Source organism: Aspergillus steynii (assembly GCF_002849105.1).
Source record: "Aspergillus steynii IBT 23096 chromosome Unknown P170scaffold_1, whole genome shotgun sequence".
NCBI classification, from domain to species: Eukaryota; Fungi; Ascomycota; class Eurotiomycetes; order Eurotiales; family Aspergillaceae; genus Aspergillus; species Aspergillus steynii.
In genome coordinates, this window is record NW_020194398.1 from 6,168,508 (window position 1) to 6,186,356 (window position 17,849).

A 17,849-nucleotide genomic window follows, 5' to 3' on the forward strand; every position below is an offset into this window, starting at 1 on the left:
CAAAAGAAAAGAAACAGAAACAATGACTTCCCAGCCCACCCTCTCACCACCAACCTACGAACACCATCCCTCTGGCTTCGGCATCGACCATGCCCGTCCTCGAATATCCTGGACATTCCAACCCGCCGCGTTCTCTGAAGGGATCCCCGAAGCAGAGAGCTGGCAGCAAAGCGCATACGACATCGAACTCCACCCCGAAGGAAGCACCACCCAGATCTTCCACGTCGAAAGCCGCGAATCAGTCCTCGTTCCTTGGCCCGGTCAAGCGCTGAACTCGCGCGGCGCAGCAAAGACCCGGGTGCGTTCGTATTCGCAGATCGGGGAAGTAACAAGCTGGTCTGCTTGGAGTCCGGTGGAGGCTGGGCTCTTGGGCCGGACAGATTGGACGGCGGGGGTAATTGGCGCCGAGGAGAAGTTCGCCGTCGAAGGCGAGGGTCTTCGGCCGGTTATTTTTGAGAAAGGGTTCCGTTTGCCTGGCGAGATGCGCGATGTCGTGAAGGCGAGGCTGTATGTTACGGCGTTGGGAGTGTACGAGGCCCGGATCAATGGGTGTCGAGTGGGGACGGATGTCATGGCGCCGGGGTGGACGAGTTATCATCATCGCCTTGTGTATCAGAGCTATGATGTTCTTGGGATGTTGAACCAGGAGAGTACCATCTCGCTGGAGGTGGCGGAGGGGTGGTATGCCGGGCGATTAGGGTTTGGGGGAGGGCGGAGGTTCATATACGGTGATGAGGTAGGGGTGTTGGCGCAGTTGGAGGTGACGTTTGGGTCAGGGGAGATGTGGACTCTGGGGACGGACGGGGAATGGAAATGCAGGCCAAGTGCGATTGTGAAGAGCGAGATATATGATGGCGAGGTATTTGATATGCGCCTGGAGCAGGACCGAGAGGCTGCTTCGTATGCCGTCAAACCTCTGCCGTGGCCGTCCGCGGCGCTGATTGCCTCCGATGCACCGCCTGTGCGAGTCACACAGGAGGTCAAGGCAACGGAAATTCTCACCAGTCGATCGGGGAAGACGATTGTTGATTTTGGGCAGAATTTGGTCGGCGTGCTGCGGATCCGCGCGGTGCAGGTCCCAGCCGGAGACGAGATCGTCCTCCGCTATGCGGAGGTACTGGCAGATGGCGAGATCGCCATGCGTCCGCTGCGTCGGGCCAAATGCACAGATACGATCATTTCATCAGGGGAGAAGCTCATCTCGTGGCAGCCGAAGTTCACCTTCCATGGATTCCGCTTTGTGCAGGTCGATGGATGGCCCGGGATGCCGTCGGTGGACGACTTCACGGCACTGGTGATGCATACGGACATGAGACGCCGGGGCTGGTTCTCCTGCTCTGACGGACAGGTCAATCAACTGCACGAAAACGTGGTTTGGAGCATGCGCGGCAATTTTCTCTCCATCCCAACGGACTGTCCACAGCGCGATGAACGACTGGGATGGACGGGCGATATCCAGGTCTTCTCACCCACTGCATCGTTCCTGTTCGACACGACGGGAATGCTGTCCAACTGGCTCGAAGATCTATCGGCAGACCAGCTCTCCACCGAGCATGGCATTCCAGGTCTGGTTGTGCCGGAAATCCTCTGGGAGAGGCGATGCGTGCCCACGCCGCAGGCTGTCTGGCACGACGCGGCGATTCTGACCCCGTGGGACCTGTATCTGGCGTCAGGTGACGAGGACATCCTGCGACGCCAGTACGAGAGCATGCGAGTATGGATTGACAAGGCCATCCGTCGCGGAGACGACGGTCTCTGGACTCGCAATGTCTGGCAGCTGGGCGACTGGCTCGATCCCAACGCTCCCCCCGACGACGCAGGATACGGACGCACCGACGGCATCTTCGTGGCCGATGCGTACCTCGTGCACATCACACGGACAATGGCAAAGATCGCCTTGGTGCTGAACCGGATGGACGACGCGTCTCGATACAGGTCAAACGCGAGTCACCTCACGTCGCGCTTCCAACGCAAGTATCTCAGTTCGCATGGATACCTTGCCAGCGACACTCAGACTGCCTATGCGCTCGCTATCCGCTTCGCTCTCCTCCCCGACGATGCCAACGCCTACGCAAACGCAGCCACTCGACTCAGCGAGCTCGTCGGAGCAGCCAAATTCCACATCGGCACGGGCTTCGTCGGCACGGCGCTGATCTGTCCGGCCCTGACAGACACGAAGCAAGGCTCGCTGGCCTATCGAATGCTGCTGGAGAAGCACTGCCCGTCGTGGCTGTACCCGGTTACCATGGGCGCGACAACGGTGTGGGAACGCTGGGACAGCATGCACCCCGACGGCACGGTGAATACGGGGAGTATGACGAGTTTCAACCACTACGCGCTTGGGGCGATCGCTGGCTGGCTGCATGAGACCGTGGGCGGCATCAGCACGGTCGACGGCTGGCGGACAGTAAGGGTTGCGCCGCAGCCTGGAGGCATGATCACGCATGCTGAGAGCGCGTTCTATGGACCGTACGGACGTGTCGAGTGTCGATGGGAGATCACGGGGGCGATCTTCACGCTGGAGCTGGTTATTCCGCCAAACTCGTCGGCTGAGGTCAGTCTTCCAGACAAACCGGATGTCGCTAGGGTTGGGTCGGGAAAACGTCGCTTTTCGTGCGTCTACCGGGCTGAACCGTGGCCACCGGTTTTGGTTCAGGATAATTGGATGAAGTCATCTCTTTGTGACTGTTGTCTGTAGGTTCCCAGGTAGTGTTTAGTATTTATGATCATATAGATCACGATCAAAATTTAACTATCAGTCTATCGCCTCGTCTTTTTTTCACTGGGAGACAGCGGACTTTAGTGGGCTCTATAATAAAACAAATGCCGCAGGTGCCATAGATTGTACAAGTGAATGTGTTCAACTAGTATTTGAAATGACTGACTGATGGAGTGTTTGAATTGATGAAAGGTCTCGAAGGCCGCTGACCTGCTAAAGCCCACTGCAGACTAACTGGATCAGGTAGGCGAAAGGCCATAGAAACCAGACAGACAGGCAGACAGGCAGTCCATTATCTCTATCTTCAGCATTCTCGAGTCTTATTATCCCGCGAAATTCAAAAGAAACCCCATCACCGACACACTACGGACTACAGAACCTCACCAAGTGGCTCAAACTCAGCGAACTCAAAGTCCGCCGGCTCCAGGCACTGCTCCTTATCCCCAAAAGCATAGACTCCCAGCATCATGCCCGTATTTGGCCTTCCAATCCTAGGGTGGCGTGTCATCACCGCGCGCGAAACACTCCCCAGCCACTTGACATCCTTCTCTCTTTTCGAAGGAACCTCATAACCGAGCCGATACTCCGCATCGCAGTCAATGACAAAATATATTGCGCCAGAGTCAGCATCCGGCAGTATCTCCTCCACCGTCGCGCCATCTGGGGACACAAAACGCGCAATCCGCGCACCGGTAGAATCCATGCAGATTCCAATCCGGCTGAATGTGAAGTAGTCCCACCAGAGGACAGTTCCGGCCTCGGTGTGTTTGGAGCGAGGGAAGAAAGAGACTTGGGTTCTCCAGCGAACAGCCTGATGGGTCTGTTTCCTCAGAAAGAGGGTCGGACTGGCGGGCACGGAAAGAGGGTAGGCGCTGCCATAGAGTCGGAGATAGCCCGGCCGCTCGGTGAGTGTGTAGTCGGTTTTCTTGGGAGTGTCTAGGATGTGTTAGACTTGAGGACAGGCCCTTATCAAGGGGGTGACTTGCTTTTCCTGTACCAGCCCAACTGCAGAGTAGCTTCGTTGAAATTGTCTCTCCATCCCGCTGGGATTGAATGCTCGTATAGTCCTGGCCCGCGAGCCCTCAGAGAAACCTCCAGCGCCTCGTTGAATACAGGCCAGTCATCGTGCCATTGCACGGGAATCAGGAATGTTTCGCGGCCTGGGTGAGGTTCAAGACGAATCAATCAGTATTGCAACAATCCTGTGGTTGCGCATGCATTGACAGCGACTTACCAAACACAGATTCCTCCCATACATCCCCCGTCTTACTCGGTCTTGTCCCTAGAAGCACTGCCCACCAATTGCCCTCTGCATCATCGAATAGATCCGCGTGTCCAGTACTCTGCACTTCGTTATCTAGCCCATTATAGAGCACCGGGTTATGGGGACATGCCTCCCAGGCTCCCAGCGGCCCGGTGCGATTGTGAAACACATACTCAGAATGTCCACCCTCGGTGCCACCTTCCGCAGTTATCAAATAATAGTATTTCCCGCGCTTGAAGAGATGTGATCCTTCACTGACACCGCTGGAAGACTCGCGAAGGAGCTGCGGAATGGAGGTCGATCTCCCCGTCACCAAGTCTACCGTGCAGATGTGCACCGCCAGATCTTTCTTGGGAGGGTCACTGCGATTGACCTTCTGGTACGTGCTGCTGAGGTAGACGGTGCCGTCATCATCCCAGAAGACCTGTCTCATTGTGAGCCTTCCAAGTCAGAAAAAGAGAATCCAGGAGGAAGCACCGTACATCTTGATCGAACCCAATCTGGTCGAAATACACCGGGTCAGACCAGGATTCCGAGTCCCATATATCCCTCGTAGAAACGTAGAAGCCATGCGACCAGATCCTCTCGTCGTACTGTGGTCGGAACCGATCAATGCTGGCCGTGAATATGTAGAAAAAGCCGTCATGCCAGCGGATCGTCGTTGCCCAGACGCCACCGCCGGGCTCGGGGGTGCGAATGTCAAGCTGAGACTTCCGCGTCAGGGCATGACCGATGAGGGTCCAAGAAATAAGGTCTCTGCTGTGGTATACCGGGACTCCTGGGGTGTATTCGAAGCTTGAAGTCACTAGGAAAAAGTCCCTGTTGACTCGCACGACGGACGGGTCAGGGTTGCAGCCGGGGATGATGGGGTTGAAGTAGGTTGACATTGTCATGTTGCGATGGATGACTTTGCTTTGATTGGGTGAGGAGTTGGTTTTTCTAAAGAGTGACAAGATTGAGTATGCATTGAACGTGGCTTTTATTAGGGCTCCAACAGTTTTCGCTTCGCCGGGGCTTCGTTCTCCTCAGCGCAGCCAGTCGGAAAATGAACGTAAAAACATTCAGGCTGTACTGCAATAAGACGGAATGTCACAGAATCAAACAGTCGGCCTTTGAGCCGGTTATTGAAATCAACCCAGTCCTTCGCTCTTTATTTCCCCGAGACAATTCGCCGCGGACTTATCCAGCGCCACGTGGAGACTCGATCCACCCTTTTCTACCCCGGAAGATCAATCCCCGAGCTTTTCCCCAGATTTGCCTATCAGCCTAGACCAGACAATGGATCATGCGGGGACATTGTGGCTGATACCAACGGCTGATATACGGGGTTACGACGAGGAGGCCGGTTTCCTCTTTTCTTCTGGTGAGATTGGCCGTGCTGTATAAAGTCGGTAGGTCCATAGAACTTGCACCCAGACAATCAACCTGAATCTCCTACGCAGATCACGAGAACGCCCTCCACCATGCTGTTCAAATCCAAAACATTCAACCTCTGGTTCTGCTGTTTGGTGGCCGGAGGTTGCATGGTTCTGAACGGATATGATTCATCCAGCTTCAATGCCGTCCAAGGCTCGGACGACTTTATGGAGTATTTCCATCATCCGGTATGTTCTTTTGACTACCGTCTCTCTTGGCTAATCTAATCATGCGTCTTCTAGTCTCCATCGGTAATTGGTTCCGTGAACACCGCATACACTGTGGCCGGAGTTGTGTCCGGTGGGTCAATATTGCCCTTGTCCTAGTTTAGGCTCCTCGATCCATGCGTGAAATAGCCTCTGACCGTGATTACACTTAGGCTTCTTCATCTCGGCCCCAATCTCGGACTATTTTGGCCGGAAATGGACCATGTACCTGGGTTGCGCGTTCGTCATCGTCTCCAGCCTCGTCTCTGCCTTCACGCCACGCACCATGGGAGGCTTTATCGCCGGTCGTGCCTTAACTGGTATCGGACAGGGTCTAGCAATGCCTGCAGGTCCGGTATATATCAATGAGATGGCCCCCGCTGAAAAACGCGGTATGATCATGAGCTTCTGGCAGCTGTTCTTCGGCGTCGGCTCTTTCCTGGCGTATTGGATCAATTACGCCTGCACGGAGGATGCGGAGCGTCTGGGTCACTGGAATTGGAGAATCGTCATTCTCCTTCAGATGCTAGCCCCGGTGTTGGTTATTTCTGGGTTGCTGTTCTGCCCGGAATCACCTAGATGGTGTGTTATCGCGTTTCTTGCTTTTTTCTTGACCCCGACTAATTCCCGCCAGGTATATCCAGAAAGACCGGACAGAAGATGCTATACAAGCGCTACAAGTCGTCCGTGATGACCCGGAGCAGGTCGCCTCTGAGATCCGAGAGATCCTGCAGGCTATTCGATACGAGAAGGAGACCAACCCCGGACGATACGCGCCTCTGTGGAAGGACAAGGCTATCCGGAAGAGATTCTGTCAGAGACATCCCCCCCCTCCTGTATCCAACCTTCATCCATCACTAATATACCCGCAGTACTCGCCTGCGGCCTCAATATCGGCCAGCAATTCACCGGCCAAGGCTCCCTAACCATGTACTCCACGCTGATCTACAAAAAAGTCTTCACGGAGAACAAGCAGATCCAGCTCATTAACGCCCTCAACGGCACCTTCGGCATCCTCTTCACCCTCAACGCCACCTGGATGGTCGACCGCTTCGGCCGCCGCGCGTTGCTCCTCATCGGCGCCGCAGGCATGAGCCTCTGCATGATCGTCGTCGCCGCCACCGTCACCGAGACCCCGGAGCTGGCGGACGGCGCTAAGTCCAAGCCTGTTGGTATTGCGACGGTCTTTCTGATGTTCCTCTTCGCGCTATTCTATAAGCCCTCGTGGGGCGCGACCGTCTGGATCTGGTCGTCGGAGATCTTCTCGATGAATATTCGGTCCCAGGCGATTGGGATGGCCACGCAGTCGCAGTCTGTTTCGAATACCATTCTTCGTGCGTTCTCTCTCCCCTCGCCTTCTGGGTTGATGTTGAGGAAGTGATCTCGTGTGTCTAATTATTAGCCAATAGAGCAAATCTTCCCCATCTTCTTAGACAAGAAAGGCTTGTAAGTCGACACGTCTCCTGCCTACCATATTGCCCTCTATTGTTGGCTAATCATATCCATGAAACAGTTATGCGATGTACATGTTCGGCGCGATAAACGTCGTGCTCTTTGCGTTTGTCTGGTTCTGTATTCCAGAGACGAAGGGTGTGGCGCTGGAGCACGTGGATACCCTATTCGGGGGTCTGGACCATGCTGAACAAGGCGCTGAAATGGTCGACTATAAGCAGGATAAGAGCGCCGATGCTACAGTGCTTCAGATTGAAGATACTCGGGCCACTAAGTAGGAGTTTTATACTGTGCGCTTGGGGTTTGGGGTTAGGTTTGAGATGAAGCTTTGGTGGTTGATTTTTATTACATGTCTAATTTGCATCCTATCCAAGGCTAATCCCAGGATGCAGAGGTACTCAAGATATGGTTCTCGAAATATATTTAGTCGCGGAGAATATCCAAAGGTTCGAAGTGTAATATTAAATTCTGGGATATCTAGGCTGTTCCAATTGGATTAGGGCTCAGAATATGTAGTGGAAATCCAAATCCCGCCTATAGGACAGGATGTATGAGGTGGGGACTCCTATTATAGAAATGTGTATAGATTCAAGACTGACCGGCGAGAAGATACATAGGATAGTGAGGTTACTTTAATCATTGCCTCAATTGGCCAAGTCTCTTGTAAACAAATGAATTTCTCCGCGGAGAGTTACTAGCCGCGGCCCTATTCGGCCTGCAACGTCCGACTGAGCGAGGCTTGTTTTCAAACATTCATGACCTTGCATTTATAAGGCCTTGAATCGTTCTAGTAATTCGTGTGCCGTTTCCTGTCAATTCATTGTCCAGCTTCGTTTCGAATTACTAGCAATCCCAGTATGAGCGAAAACAAACCCCTCGCCGTCAACACTATCCCTCATCTCCAAAGGACCGAAGCAGCAAGTCAACTCATCGTCAACGGCAAACCATTCTTCATCTTGCCCGGTGAGGTACAGAACTCGTCATTCTCCTCTCCCGAGTACATGCGAGACAAATGGCCGGACCTGGTAGCCAGCAATATCAACACGGTCCTGGGCTGTGTGACATGGGAAGCCATCGAGCCGGAGGAAGACAAATTTGAGTTTTCCAAATTGAACGAGATCGTGTTGGATGCAAGGATGCATGGTCTTCGCTTGATTCTGCTTTGGTTCGGTTCGTTTAAGAATGGTAAGTTCATGTCCGGCCCTCTGGTGTTAAGTGATATTAAATAGGAATGACATAGGCATGTCGACATATTGTCCGGCCTGGGTCAAGCGGGATTCGGCTCGTTTCCCGCGTACGCTGCTTCGCGGGGAGGACGGGGATTTTCGAGTGGGAGATGTTCCATCTGTTTTCAATGTTGAAGCTGCAAAGGCGGATGCAAAAGCATTTGGGATGCTCATGAGCCATATCAGGGAGATTGACGAAGGCCATTGGACGGTGTTGATGGTCCAGGTCGAAAACGAACCTGGTCTCCTGGGTGATAGTCGCGATATAAGTCCTGCAGCAGATGCAGCATTCTCACAGACGGTTCCTCCCGAGTTACTGAAGTTTCTGGACGACGACTGGGAACTGCTCCATGCGGACCTCAAGCGAAATCTGGGTATCACTCGCTCCGGAATCCAAGCTGCCTGCTGGAAGGATATTTTTCTCAAGTCTTGCCACGCAGACGAGCTTTTCATGGCCTATCACTACGCCAAGTATCTGGATGAGGTGGCTGCAGCAGGCAAGAAGGCCTATCCCCTCCCTCTTTTCACCAATGCATGGCTTCCGAAAGTCGGCGCTGGCGGCGTGGAGTTCGTTGCCGGCGGAGGCGAACCAGGCATCTATCCTTCCGGGGGTGCAACAACCAACGTTCTCGACATCTGGCAGCGCTTCTGTCCCAATCTAGACTTCTTTTCGCCGGATATCTACATGACCGATTATAGCGATACCTGTGCTCGGTACCTTCATCGGAACCAGCCTCTTCTTATCCCCGAGCAACGGAAAGACGAGTTTGGGTTGAGACGCACTTGGCTTGCATATGGAAGTTATGGCGCTCTAGGTGCTTCTCCATTCGGGGTCGATACCTCCACCCCGGAACTAAGCCCTCTGGCGAAGCACTTTGGACTACTCAAGTCGGTCTCGCATATTATTCTAGACGCCCAGCACCGGCTAGGTTCATCCGTTGGGGTCTGTTTCGACCATCTCAACGACGACGGCAGCGATCCCTCGCCGGCCGTGGTGAAGCAATTCGGCGACTTTGAACTTCGCATTGAGCGGTGCTTCGTGTTTGGGAAGCCTGGGCCCGGCGCAGGAATGGTTGTTCACCGGGGAGGTGGTAAATTCCTGTTGATCGGCTACGGGTTTCAAGTTCATGCTCGCTCGCTATCGCCTCGCTTGGTGTTTACGGGGATCTTGAAGGTTGAAGAAAAAGAGGTGATGGACGAGGCGACTGGGCGGCTCAGGACCCTGAGACTATTCAATGGAGACGAGACACGGAACGGAACAAGGGTGATGATGCCGGATGAAGATCCGGATTATGGAAATGGATTTATTAGCACCACCATTCCGGCTCGGACGATGATCGCGGAGATGGAGGTTTACTCGATAGAGAGCCCAAACTAAGCCGAGTCATGTTTGGCTGAAATTTTGTAGCATATCAGGCCATAATCAAGATCCTGATCTAGGAAATGTTTTTGACAGATAGATGCGCGTGAACACCGCTCTAGGCACCTCCTAGTATAAACTCACGATGGGAACCGAGTTCCAGAGCTGTCAATCGGTCCGTTCTAACTTCTATCATCGATAGGGCTTTGATGACGGCTTTATGGGCCCACTTCGTCGGTACTCCCAGCCTCGGCATTTTCAGGGCCCATCTATGTGCGCGTAAGGGATGCGAAGGGGAGGTCCTGTTCCCACAGACTCCTTTCAATTCAATTGAACCACAGTTCATGAAGGGGTCGCTTATCCTGCTTTGAGGGTTGTTTTAGCCCTGTATCCTAGTAGGGAAGAATGCATATCTGCAGGCCAAGACCTGGATCAACATTGACGGATGACGACATCTGCGAGAGAAAAATCTGAGAACACGCTGAACTGACGTATATCAGTCGATCTATTTGTTATATGTGAAACAGAGGCCAGTTCGTAGGTTTTCCAGCTGTCTCCATGTGGACAGCGAAGATCTGTTTCTATTAGTAGAAACGTGCAGATATATCCCATGCACTGGCAGCGGGTTCCGTATGAATACGCAGGGTGTTTTTGAAGATTGAATCTTGATTCTGTATTCTGTACATGTCGTGGATTCTAGGGACTCACTGGACCCCGGATTAGACCCTGGAACCCCTGGCCATCTGGCAAGAGGACGACGATGACAATCATTCAGGGGCCTCGACTCGTAAGAACCGAAGCTCCGGTGGAGCCACACGGCTCACCGCCGTGGCGGTGCGGTATTGCCGGGTATCGTACGGTCCTGATGGCAGGAAATGCCAGTGGGTGGAGGGTATTGGAGTGTACGGTACGGTAAGGCACGGGCCACATTGGCAGCCTGGACTTTCTGGCGGACTTTCTGGCCTTTTGCGTGTCCCTTCCGGGGCGTCTGTTCTTCTTGTTCTCCCCAGTAATGCCTTGATTTTTCCTCCCTGTCCTATCGTTCTTTAATTTCTCCATTCTTCGTTCCCTCTTCGTCCTGCGCTTTGTCTTCTTGCCTTTCTCTTATACTTCTTTAATTCTATCTTTTTTCCTTCCCTGTCCTTCCCTCCCCCTTCCGATGACACGACCTGTATTTGCCTCCGCCTTCTTGCAATAGATCCCCCCCCCAGACTGCTTCAACCATGCCGAAAAACCGACCCGCCACGTCGGGATATGCCCGGCTGGCTCAAGAAGAAGAGGATCGAACCCATGATGTGTACGACTATTCCGATGACGACGACCTCCACCAATCCGCCGACACAATATCCGAATCCGCCCCCCGATATGCTCCCATCTCATCCCGATCCCAAATGCAGGCCTCGTCGCTCGCCTCGCCCCCCGAACCTCGCCGGAGACCCAGTGGACACTATCGACGAGGCCGGAGGAACTCCGGCGTAGACATCAAGGCCATCAATGCGCGTCTGGAACGTTGGGCCGAGGAAATCGCCTCCAAGTTCAAAATTAACAAGGTGAAGGGGAAGACCCTGGAGGAGGAGAAATTGGAGATCTACCACTCTGTCTTCCAGGCTCCCGATGGCGTGCGGCCTATCTCCGCGGAGACACTGGAGTCGGACGAGGTGGAGGGTGCGCAGCGCCGGGCCCGCGACGAATTCGAGGAAGTGGTGGAGGGCGTTCGCATCGCCATTGAGATGGGCGTGCACCCTCGCATGATCTCGCAAGGCAGCTCCGGTAGTTACTTTGCGCGCAATGCCGACGGGAAGGTCGTGGGCGTGTTCAAACCCAAGGACGAGGAGCCGTACGCATCCCGCAATCCCAAATGGACCAAATGGATCCATCGGAACCTCTTCCCTTGCTTCTTCGGCCGGGCCTGCTTGATTCCCAACCTGTCGTATGTCTCCGAGGCCGCCGCCTATGTTCTCGACTCGCGCCTACGCACCAACCTCGTTCCGTATACCGACATCGTGTGGCTGTCTTCGAAATCATTCTACTACGACTTCTGGGATCGGAGAAAGGCATGGATGGGGAAGAAACCCCTCCCTCACAAGGCGGGTAGTTTTCAGGTCTTCTTGAAGGGCTACAAAGATGCCAATCTGTTCCTGCGAGACCACCCCTGGCCTGATCAGGCGAACACCGGCTTTCGCACGGAGGATGCACCTAAACGCAAGAAGCGGCCTTGGAATGAAGCCTGCCGACCTTCCGGGGTTCATTCGGACGACGAGGATGATGACGAGGAGCATGGTCCCGCGCAGGCGCCTTCGCCGCGGGAGGAGGCCCGCGAGCGGCGGTTCTACTGGACCGAGGGTCTCAAACAGTCGTTCAGGGAGGAACTGGAGAAACTGGTGATTTTGGATTACATTATGCGAAACACGGACCGTGGGTTGGACAATTGGATGATCAAAATCGACTGGAAAACGGAGGAAGTGTCCATCGTGGCGGATCCGCCGCAACCCAACGGCAATCAGCAGGATGATGATGACCATCTTCCTCCCGCTCGCCCGATCTCAGTCAACTCCGACAAACCATCGACCGCCTCGTATCCCTACAAGAGACACGAGACGATGGTTGCCGTCAGTCGGACCGGAACCCCACTCAACGCATCGGAGCCGCAGGCGTCCGTCCAGATTGGAGCCATTGATAATAGTTTGTCATGGCCGTGGAAACATCCTGATGCCGTAAGCCGTCCTCTGCACTCTCGTGGATAAACTAGCGAAACTGACCTTTTCCAGTGGCGAAGCTTTCCCTTCGGTTGGCTGTTCCTCCCGGTTTCTCTAATAGGCCAGCCCTTCTCTCAAAGAACGAGGGATCATTTCCTTCCCCTCCTTACATCGACAGCTTGGTGGAGTGGCACGCAGATGGCCCTCCGACGGGTGTTCTCGCAGGATGACGACTTCAAGGAGAGTATGTTCGCCCGGCAGATCGCGGTGATGAAGGGTCAGGCCTGGAATGTTGTCGAAACGTTGAAGCACCCCGACCACGGTCCATTGGAGCTCACCAGACGTACTCGAGTCTGCGTCTGGGATGATTTGGTGGACGTTCCGGTTGCCATTCCCCTCCGCGGGCCATCCACGGAAGCCCAACGGCGCAAAGTCCGGGGCTACGAACGTTACGACAGCTATGACCCCGACAACGAGGAAATGGACATCGGTGCGGCCATGTCGCTAGGCTCGGGTCCGGAGCATGATCTTCTAGGATTGGGATCTCCCCCGAATGAGCTCCCCAATCCCAACCGGTTCGAGCTCTCCCGGGGCCGTCACTCGCGAGACTTTGACTCCAGCCGGGCCCAGAACGGTAGCCCTGCTACTCTGAACGACTATGGCTTTGGTCGACGAAACCTCGACGACTTCGATGACGATCGCGGCTTGGATCGCAGCTGGGCCACCCTCCCTCCTCGGCCCGGCAAAAAGCACCAGAAGCATAGTTCTCTGTCTTCAACAAACGGACGCGGTCAGGCGCATTTGGTGTTCAGCAGCGATGATTTGGAAGGTGATTTGGGATATGCAGCTGCCGAGGGAATGGAAGGGAACCAACGCAAAGTCATCGTGGAGCGACTAGAAGCTGTCAAGAGCAAAAACCCTGTTTTCACCTGGTGCTAGCCGGCACGCATCTTGTTTCCTTCGATTCTTTTCTTCTTTTCTTCCGATTTTCGAAATTTTCTTCTCTACCCCTTCCACCTTCTATCTCTTGTTCAAGTACCTACTTTACTTGTCGTCATGACCATCATCTTCCACTTTTAGCGTGTTATGGGCAGAACTGGCATGAGGAATCGATTTGCGACGTCGCAGGATATGCGGCCTTTTTACTTTTTGGATGGGAAAATATCACCCGGATGTTGTATATAGACAGACAGACTTGTTGCGGGTCTTCCTCTTAATTCTTCCAATGACATTGACCTACAAAGCGAGACAATTAACCGCGTCATTCTTCTGCTGTCCGCGTGACTGCAAAGTCCTGCTTTGATAAGCCGATCTTATCGGTGGCTTGGCGGACGATAATCATCGGCGAGGCAGAAACCCTTCCACCAGCTCCGCGACTCTCCCTCCCCTCTCTCCTCTCTCCTCTCTCCTCTGCTCTCCCTCCCTGTCTCCCTTGTCCCTCTACGACACTGTATTTTGACCAGACAGGGACGTCGCGTGTGCGGGAGGTCCGCGATGGAAGAGCTGTAACGACTCTCCTATCGCTCACTTTCCTTTCGCATTGTTTGAGACCTCGGCCTGTCCTCACCCTGGAGTTACCTCGCCAACTCTCGACCTTGAAGAACTTTGCCTCGATCACTTGACCTGAATTATCTATCTTCTGTCTACCGTTTACCTCCCATTACGACCCGTCGTTCGCAGACTCCCTACCCATCCCGCATACCTTGTCTCGGATACCCGCATCTGCATGAGAACTGAAAGTGACAACCATGGCATCCCATGCTGCGATGCTCTTGGACCCAAGAGCTTACAAGAAACAAATGAAGAACAATGGTAACGACCTAGAATCCCTCACTGGATTGCCTTGTCTGGACTGCGACACTCGTTCAGAGGCCCATGATGAATCTCCCTTTGCCCCCTCATCTAGGCGCTGCCCCTCGCCTCCCGAAGACCCCATGTTCCTGGATGACACAGACTCACTGATCGACACCGCAGACCGGCCGGACTCCGGAAAATCATCGCAGAGTAATACTGGTTCCCCCGTCGCGCCCGCGGGCACTGCCTCCGCCGCGCAACGATTCCTCAGTCCGCAGCGTCGTCGTCAGCCTTCCGTCAAGCCGAGTCCCCGGTCGAGATCCCAGATTCAGTCGCTCGAGTCGCATACCCCGGATAGTGCGGCCTCGTCACCGCAGCCGTCGGAACAAGCAGAGCCCGATGTGAGCTACGCATTTACAAGTGCGCAGAGCGACGATGACCATGATATGAAGCGCAGTTGCGATCAATTTGAGGCCGAGGCCGACTTGCGGCATGGCAGCTTAATTGAGGACATGTATGGGGTGGAGAGGCGGGTTAACCCGCCCTACAAGAAAGTAAAGACGAAGGAAGAAGAGCAAGACGGGCTGCTGAAGAAAGGAAATTTTGCTGCCGCCGGCGACAGCGGATTGGGTAAATGGATGAAGGAGGACCAGTCGACACCTGATACGTCATTTCCAGTGACCCCTGATGTTGTCGATTTGACTCTTGGTACGAATGTCACCAGAAGATGAGAATGAGTGCGATTTGCTAATGTTGTCTAGATGCCCCGGCTGCTGCCACTGACGATGACGATCTACAAGTCACCGGCTCGAACAACCTCAGCATTCAAAGGGTGTGCTATGGCAAAGTCGAAAATGCAAGAGTTCAAGCCATAATGGTGCCGAGGCCTACCGCCCAAACAATCTTCGGCGACTCGGACCATAGCTGGCCATCGATGAAATTGGGAGTGCATCGTACCGCAAGTCAAGGGAACATTCGCATCGACGTGTCAGATCCCCATGGCAAGATATTTGGGGCTGTGGAGGCGAAGATTGCCGCGGTGTTAGTTCCGCTTCTTGACTCGCCGGGTTTGAAGGTGGATATCACCGCACGATTGGATTATCGGCAGCGAAAGGACGGCGAAATGCCTTGGCAATGTTGCTCGGAGTTTTACCGGGCATCCATTAACCTGTACGGTCTAAGAAAGGACGCAGAACTCGTCGGAAACCATCTGGGCCAAAACAACGTTTGGCTTGGGACCCCGTTCTCCGTGGAGCAAGGCGTCCCGGTCTTCAATCCACATGCCGAGAAAAGACGTGCTCAACCAAACTTCTTACCATCAGTTGCTGCTCGAGGCCGATCGGGTGTCAGCTATGAAGTACGCACGGCGGAAGAGGTGAACGATGCGGTGATGAAGATGTTCGATCAGCTTCAGAGTGCCGAGAACCTCCCTGAGATGGACACTCCGTCTCTTCTGAAGACGCCGCTGCTCCGGCATCAGAAACAGGCTCTTTGGTTCATGACCGAGAAGGAGAAGCCGCGCAAGTTTGGGCAAAAAGAGGAAGACAACAACTCTCTCTGGAGAATTCAGTTCAATTCCAAGGGGCAGAAATGTTATCGTGAGATCATCAGCGGCATCACTATGGAAGAAGAGCCCCCACAGACACTCGGTGGGCTCCTGGCAGACATGATGGGTCTCGGTAAGACCTTGAGCATCCTCTCTCTCGTCGTATCATCACTGGAGGAGGCACGAAACTGGGCGCCGTTGCCGCCACCTACGGACATGATCAAGCATATTCCCGGCATCCGCAACAGTAAAACCACGCTGCTCGTGGTTCCGTTAAGTGCCGTCAATAACTGGGTCCTGCAGATCAAGGACCATCTGAAGACGAAAGCCGTTTCCTACTATGTGTTCCACGGCTCCGGACGCACCAACAATGTCGAGGAATTGTCGCAGTACGACCTGGTGATCACGACTTACAGCATTGTGCTCAGCGAACTGTCTGGAAGAGGTGCAAAGAGGGGTGTGAGCCCCTTGACGAGGATGAACATGTTCCGCATCGTCCTGGATGAAGCGCACACCATCCGAGAGCAGACCGCCGCGCAGACGCAGGCGATTTTCAAGCTCAACTCGCAGCGCAAGTGGTCCGTCACCGGAACGCCTATCCAAAATCGGCTGGAAGATCTTCTCTCAGTAACAAAGTTTCTGGGGCTTTTCCCGTACAACGATCGGAGCAACTTTGGGATGCACATTCTCAGTCGGTTCAAGACGGGAGATGCCACCGTTCTGGCTAGCTTGCGCGTGCTCGTAGACTCGTTCACCCTTCGCCGAGTCAAGGACAAGATCGATATCCCCGCCAGACAAGACCGGATTGTGTCTCTGAAGTTTTCCGACAAGGAAAAGCAACTGCATGATTTCTTCCGGAACGAGTCCAATGTGATGATGAAGGTTATCGCCGGCGAAGACCAGACAAAGATGAAGGGTCGCATGTACCACCATATCCTGAAAGCCATGATGATCTTGCGACAGATCAGCGCCCACGGCAAGGAGCTACTTGACTCCACTGACCGAGAGCGGATCAAGGGATTGAGCGTTCAAGATGCCATCAATCTCGAAGAGGGTGGCGATAGTGACACCGCCGAGGTGTCCGACAAGAAGGCGTATGAGATGTTCGTTCTGATGCAGGAATCTTCAGCGGACGCATGTGCCATGTGCAACAAGCGCCTGGAGGAGCCAAGCTCCGATTCTGGACCCATCGACCGGCAAACTCCAGTTGCCGTCGTTCTCCCTTGCTACGACGTGCTGTGCGCTGACTGCTTTTCCGGCTGGAAACATGCCTTTGATGCGGAAAATAAAGCCGTCTTACCCAACATCAAATGCCAGGTATGCGAAGGATGGATTCCCGCTTCGTACTCTTTCATCACGGTTGGGGGACTGCAAGATCATATGGTGGAGCAAGCCAAGGCCAAACAAAATCGACGACAGTCCAAGATTCTCGGAGAGTATGAAGGGCCGCACACTAAGACGACCGCTCTTATTGAGGATCTTCAACGGACGGCAGAAGAGTCTCAGACACTTGAGGATAAGCAACCACCGTTGAAGAGCGTGGTGTTTTCCGCCTGGACTTCACACTTGGATCTGATTGAGATCGCCTTGAAAGACAACAACATCACGGGATTCGTACGGCTGGATGGCACCATGACGCTGGCGGCTCGCGGCAAAGCCCTCAAGGAATTCCACAGCAACAACAAGATCACCGTGCTTCTCGCCACCATCGGAGCTGGCGGAGTGGGCCTCAACTTGACGTCGGCGTCCAAGGTGTACATCATGGAGCCCCAGTATAACCCGGCAGCGGTGGCACAGGCCGTGGACCGCGTGCACCGCATTGGACAGACGCGCGAAGTGACGACAGTCCAGTTCATCATGAAGGACAGCATCGAGGAGAAGATCTTCGAGCTGGCCAAGAAGAAGCAGCAGTTGGCCGACCTCAGCATGAACCGAGGCAAACTCGACAAGAAGGAGGTCCAAGAACAACGCATGCGGGACTATCGGGGATTGTTCAAATGACTGATCTTGACCTTCGCCTTCTTCGCATTTGTTCATTTTTTTTTTTTTCTTTTTCTTTTTTTTCTTTATACACTCTTTTTGATCATAAATAATCACGGACACTGACTTGGGACAAAATTACGGTTGATACTCGATACCCTTCCACGGCTCTGGCGTTTTTCTTATGTTT

At 53.9% G+C, this 17,849-nt stretch overlaps 5 protein-coding genes across 5 annotated transcripts; 4 read left to right on the forward strand and 1 right to left on the reverse strand.

Moving 5' to 3' along the window:
- Nucleotides 1-22: 22 nt before the first annotated feature.
- P170DRAFT_461545 (uncharacterized protein) lies at nucleotides 23-2,710 on the forward strand (the record flags this gene model as incomplete). The annotated part of the gene is made up of 2 exons (XM_024852045.1): nucleotides 23-2,554; nucleotides 2,699-2,710. The coding sequence occupies 2 exons, from the start codon at nucleotides 23-25 to the stop codon at nucleotides 2,708-2,710; spliced, it is 2,544 nt and encodes an 847-aa protein (XP_024711057.1).
- A 379-nt stretch (nucleotides 2,711-3,089) lies between these two features.
- Nucleotides 3,090-4,870, reverse strand: P170DRAFT_443475 (glycoside hydrolase family 43 protein; the record flags this gene model as incomplete). The annotated part of the gene is made up of 4 exons (XM_024850550.1): nucleotides 3,090-3,655; nucleotides 3,706-3,879; nucleotides 3,954-4,407; nucleotides 4,466-4,870. 4 exons carry the CDS (start codon nucleotides 4,868-4,870, stop codon nucleotides 3,090-3,092), a joined length of 1,599 nt encoding a protein of 532 aa, XP_024711058.1.
- Nucleotides 4,871-5,446: 576 nt separating this feature from the next.
- Nucleotides 5,447-7,335, forward strand: P170DRAFT_343640 (sugar porter family MFS transporter; the record flags this gene model as incomplete). Its single annotated transcript, XM_024843414.1, has 7 exons — nucleotides 5,447-5,587; nucleotides 5,642-5,699; nucleotides 5,779-6,187; nucleotides 6,240-6,418; nucleotides 6,478-6,939; nucleotides 7,015-7,051; nucleotides 7,119-7,335. The coding sequence occupies 7 exons, from the start codon at nucleotides 5,447-5,449 to the stop codon at nucleotides 7,333-7,335; spliced, it is 1,503 nt and encodes a 500-aa protein (XP_024711059.1).
- Nucleotides 7,336-7,833: 498 nt separating this feature from the next.
- On the forward strand, nucleotides 7,834-9,661 carry P170DRAFT_400145 (putative beta-galactosidase; the record flags this gene model as incomplete). Its single annotated transcript, XM_024846313.1, has 2 exons — nucleotides 7,834-8,242; nucleotides 8,298-9,661. Exons 1-2 carry the CDS (start codon nucleotides 7,915-7,917, stop codon nucleotides 9,659-9,661), a joined length of 1,692 nt encoding a protein of 563 aa, XP_024711060.1. The 5' UTR covers nucleotides 7,834-7,914.
- A 1,205-nt stretch (nucleotides 9,662-10,866) lies between these two features.
- Nucleotides 10,867-17,680, forward strand: P170DRAFT_443478 (uncharacterized protein; the record flags this gene model as incomplete). Its single annotated transcript, XM_024850551.1, has 6 exons — nucleotides 10,867-12,357; nucleotides 12,412-13,271; nucleotides 14,246-14,841; nucleotides 14,895-15,208; nucleotides 15,242-15,731; nucleotides 15,762-17,680. 6 exons carry the CDS (start codon nucleotides 10,867-10,869, stop codon nucleotides 17,678-17,680), a joined length of 5,670 nt encoding a protein of 1,889 aa, XP_024711061.1.
- Between the last annotated feature and the right edge of the window lie 169 nt (nucleotides 17,681-17,849).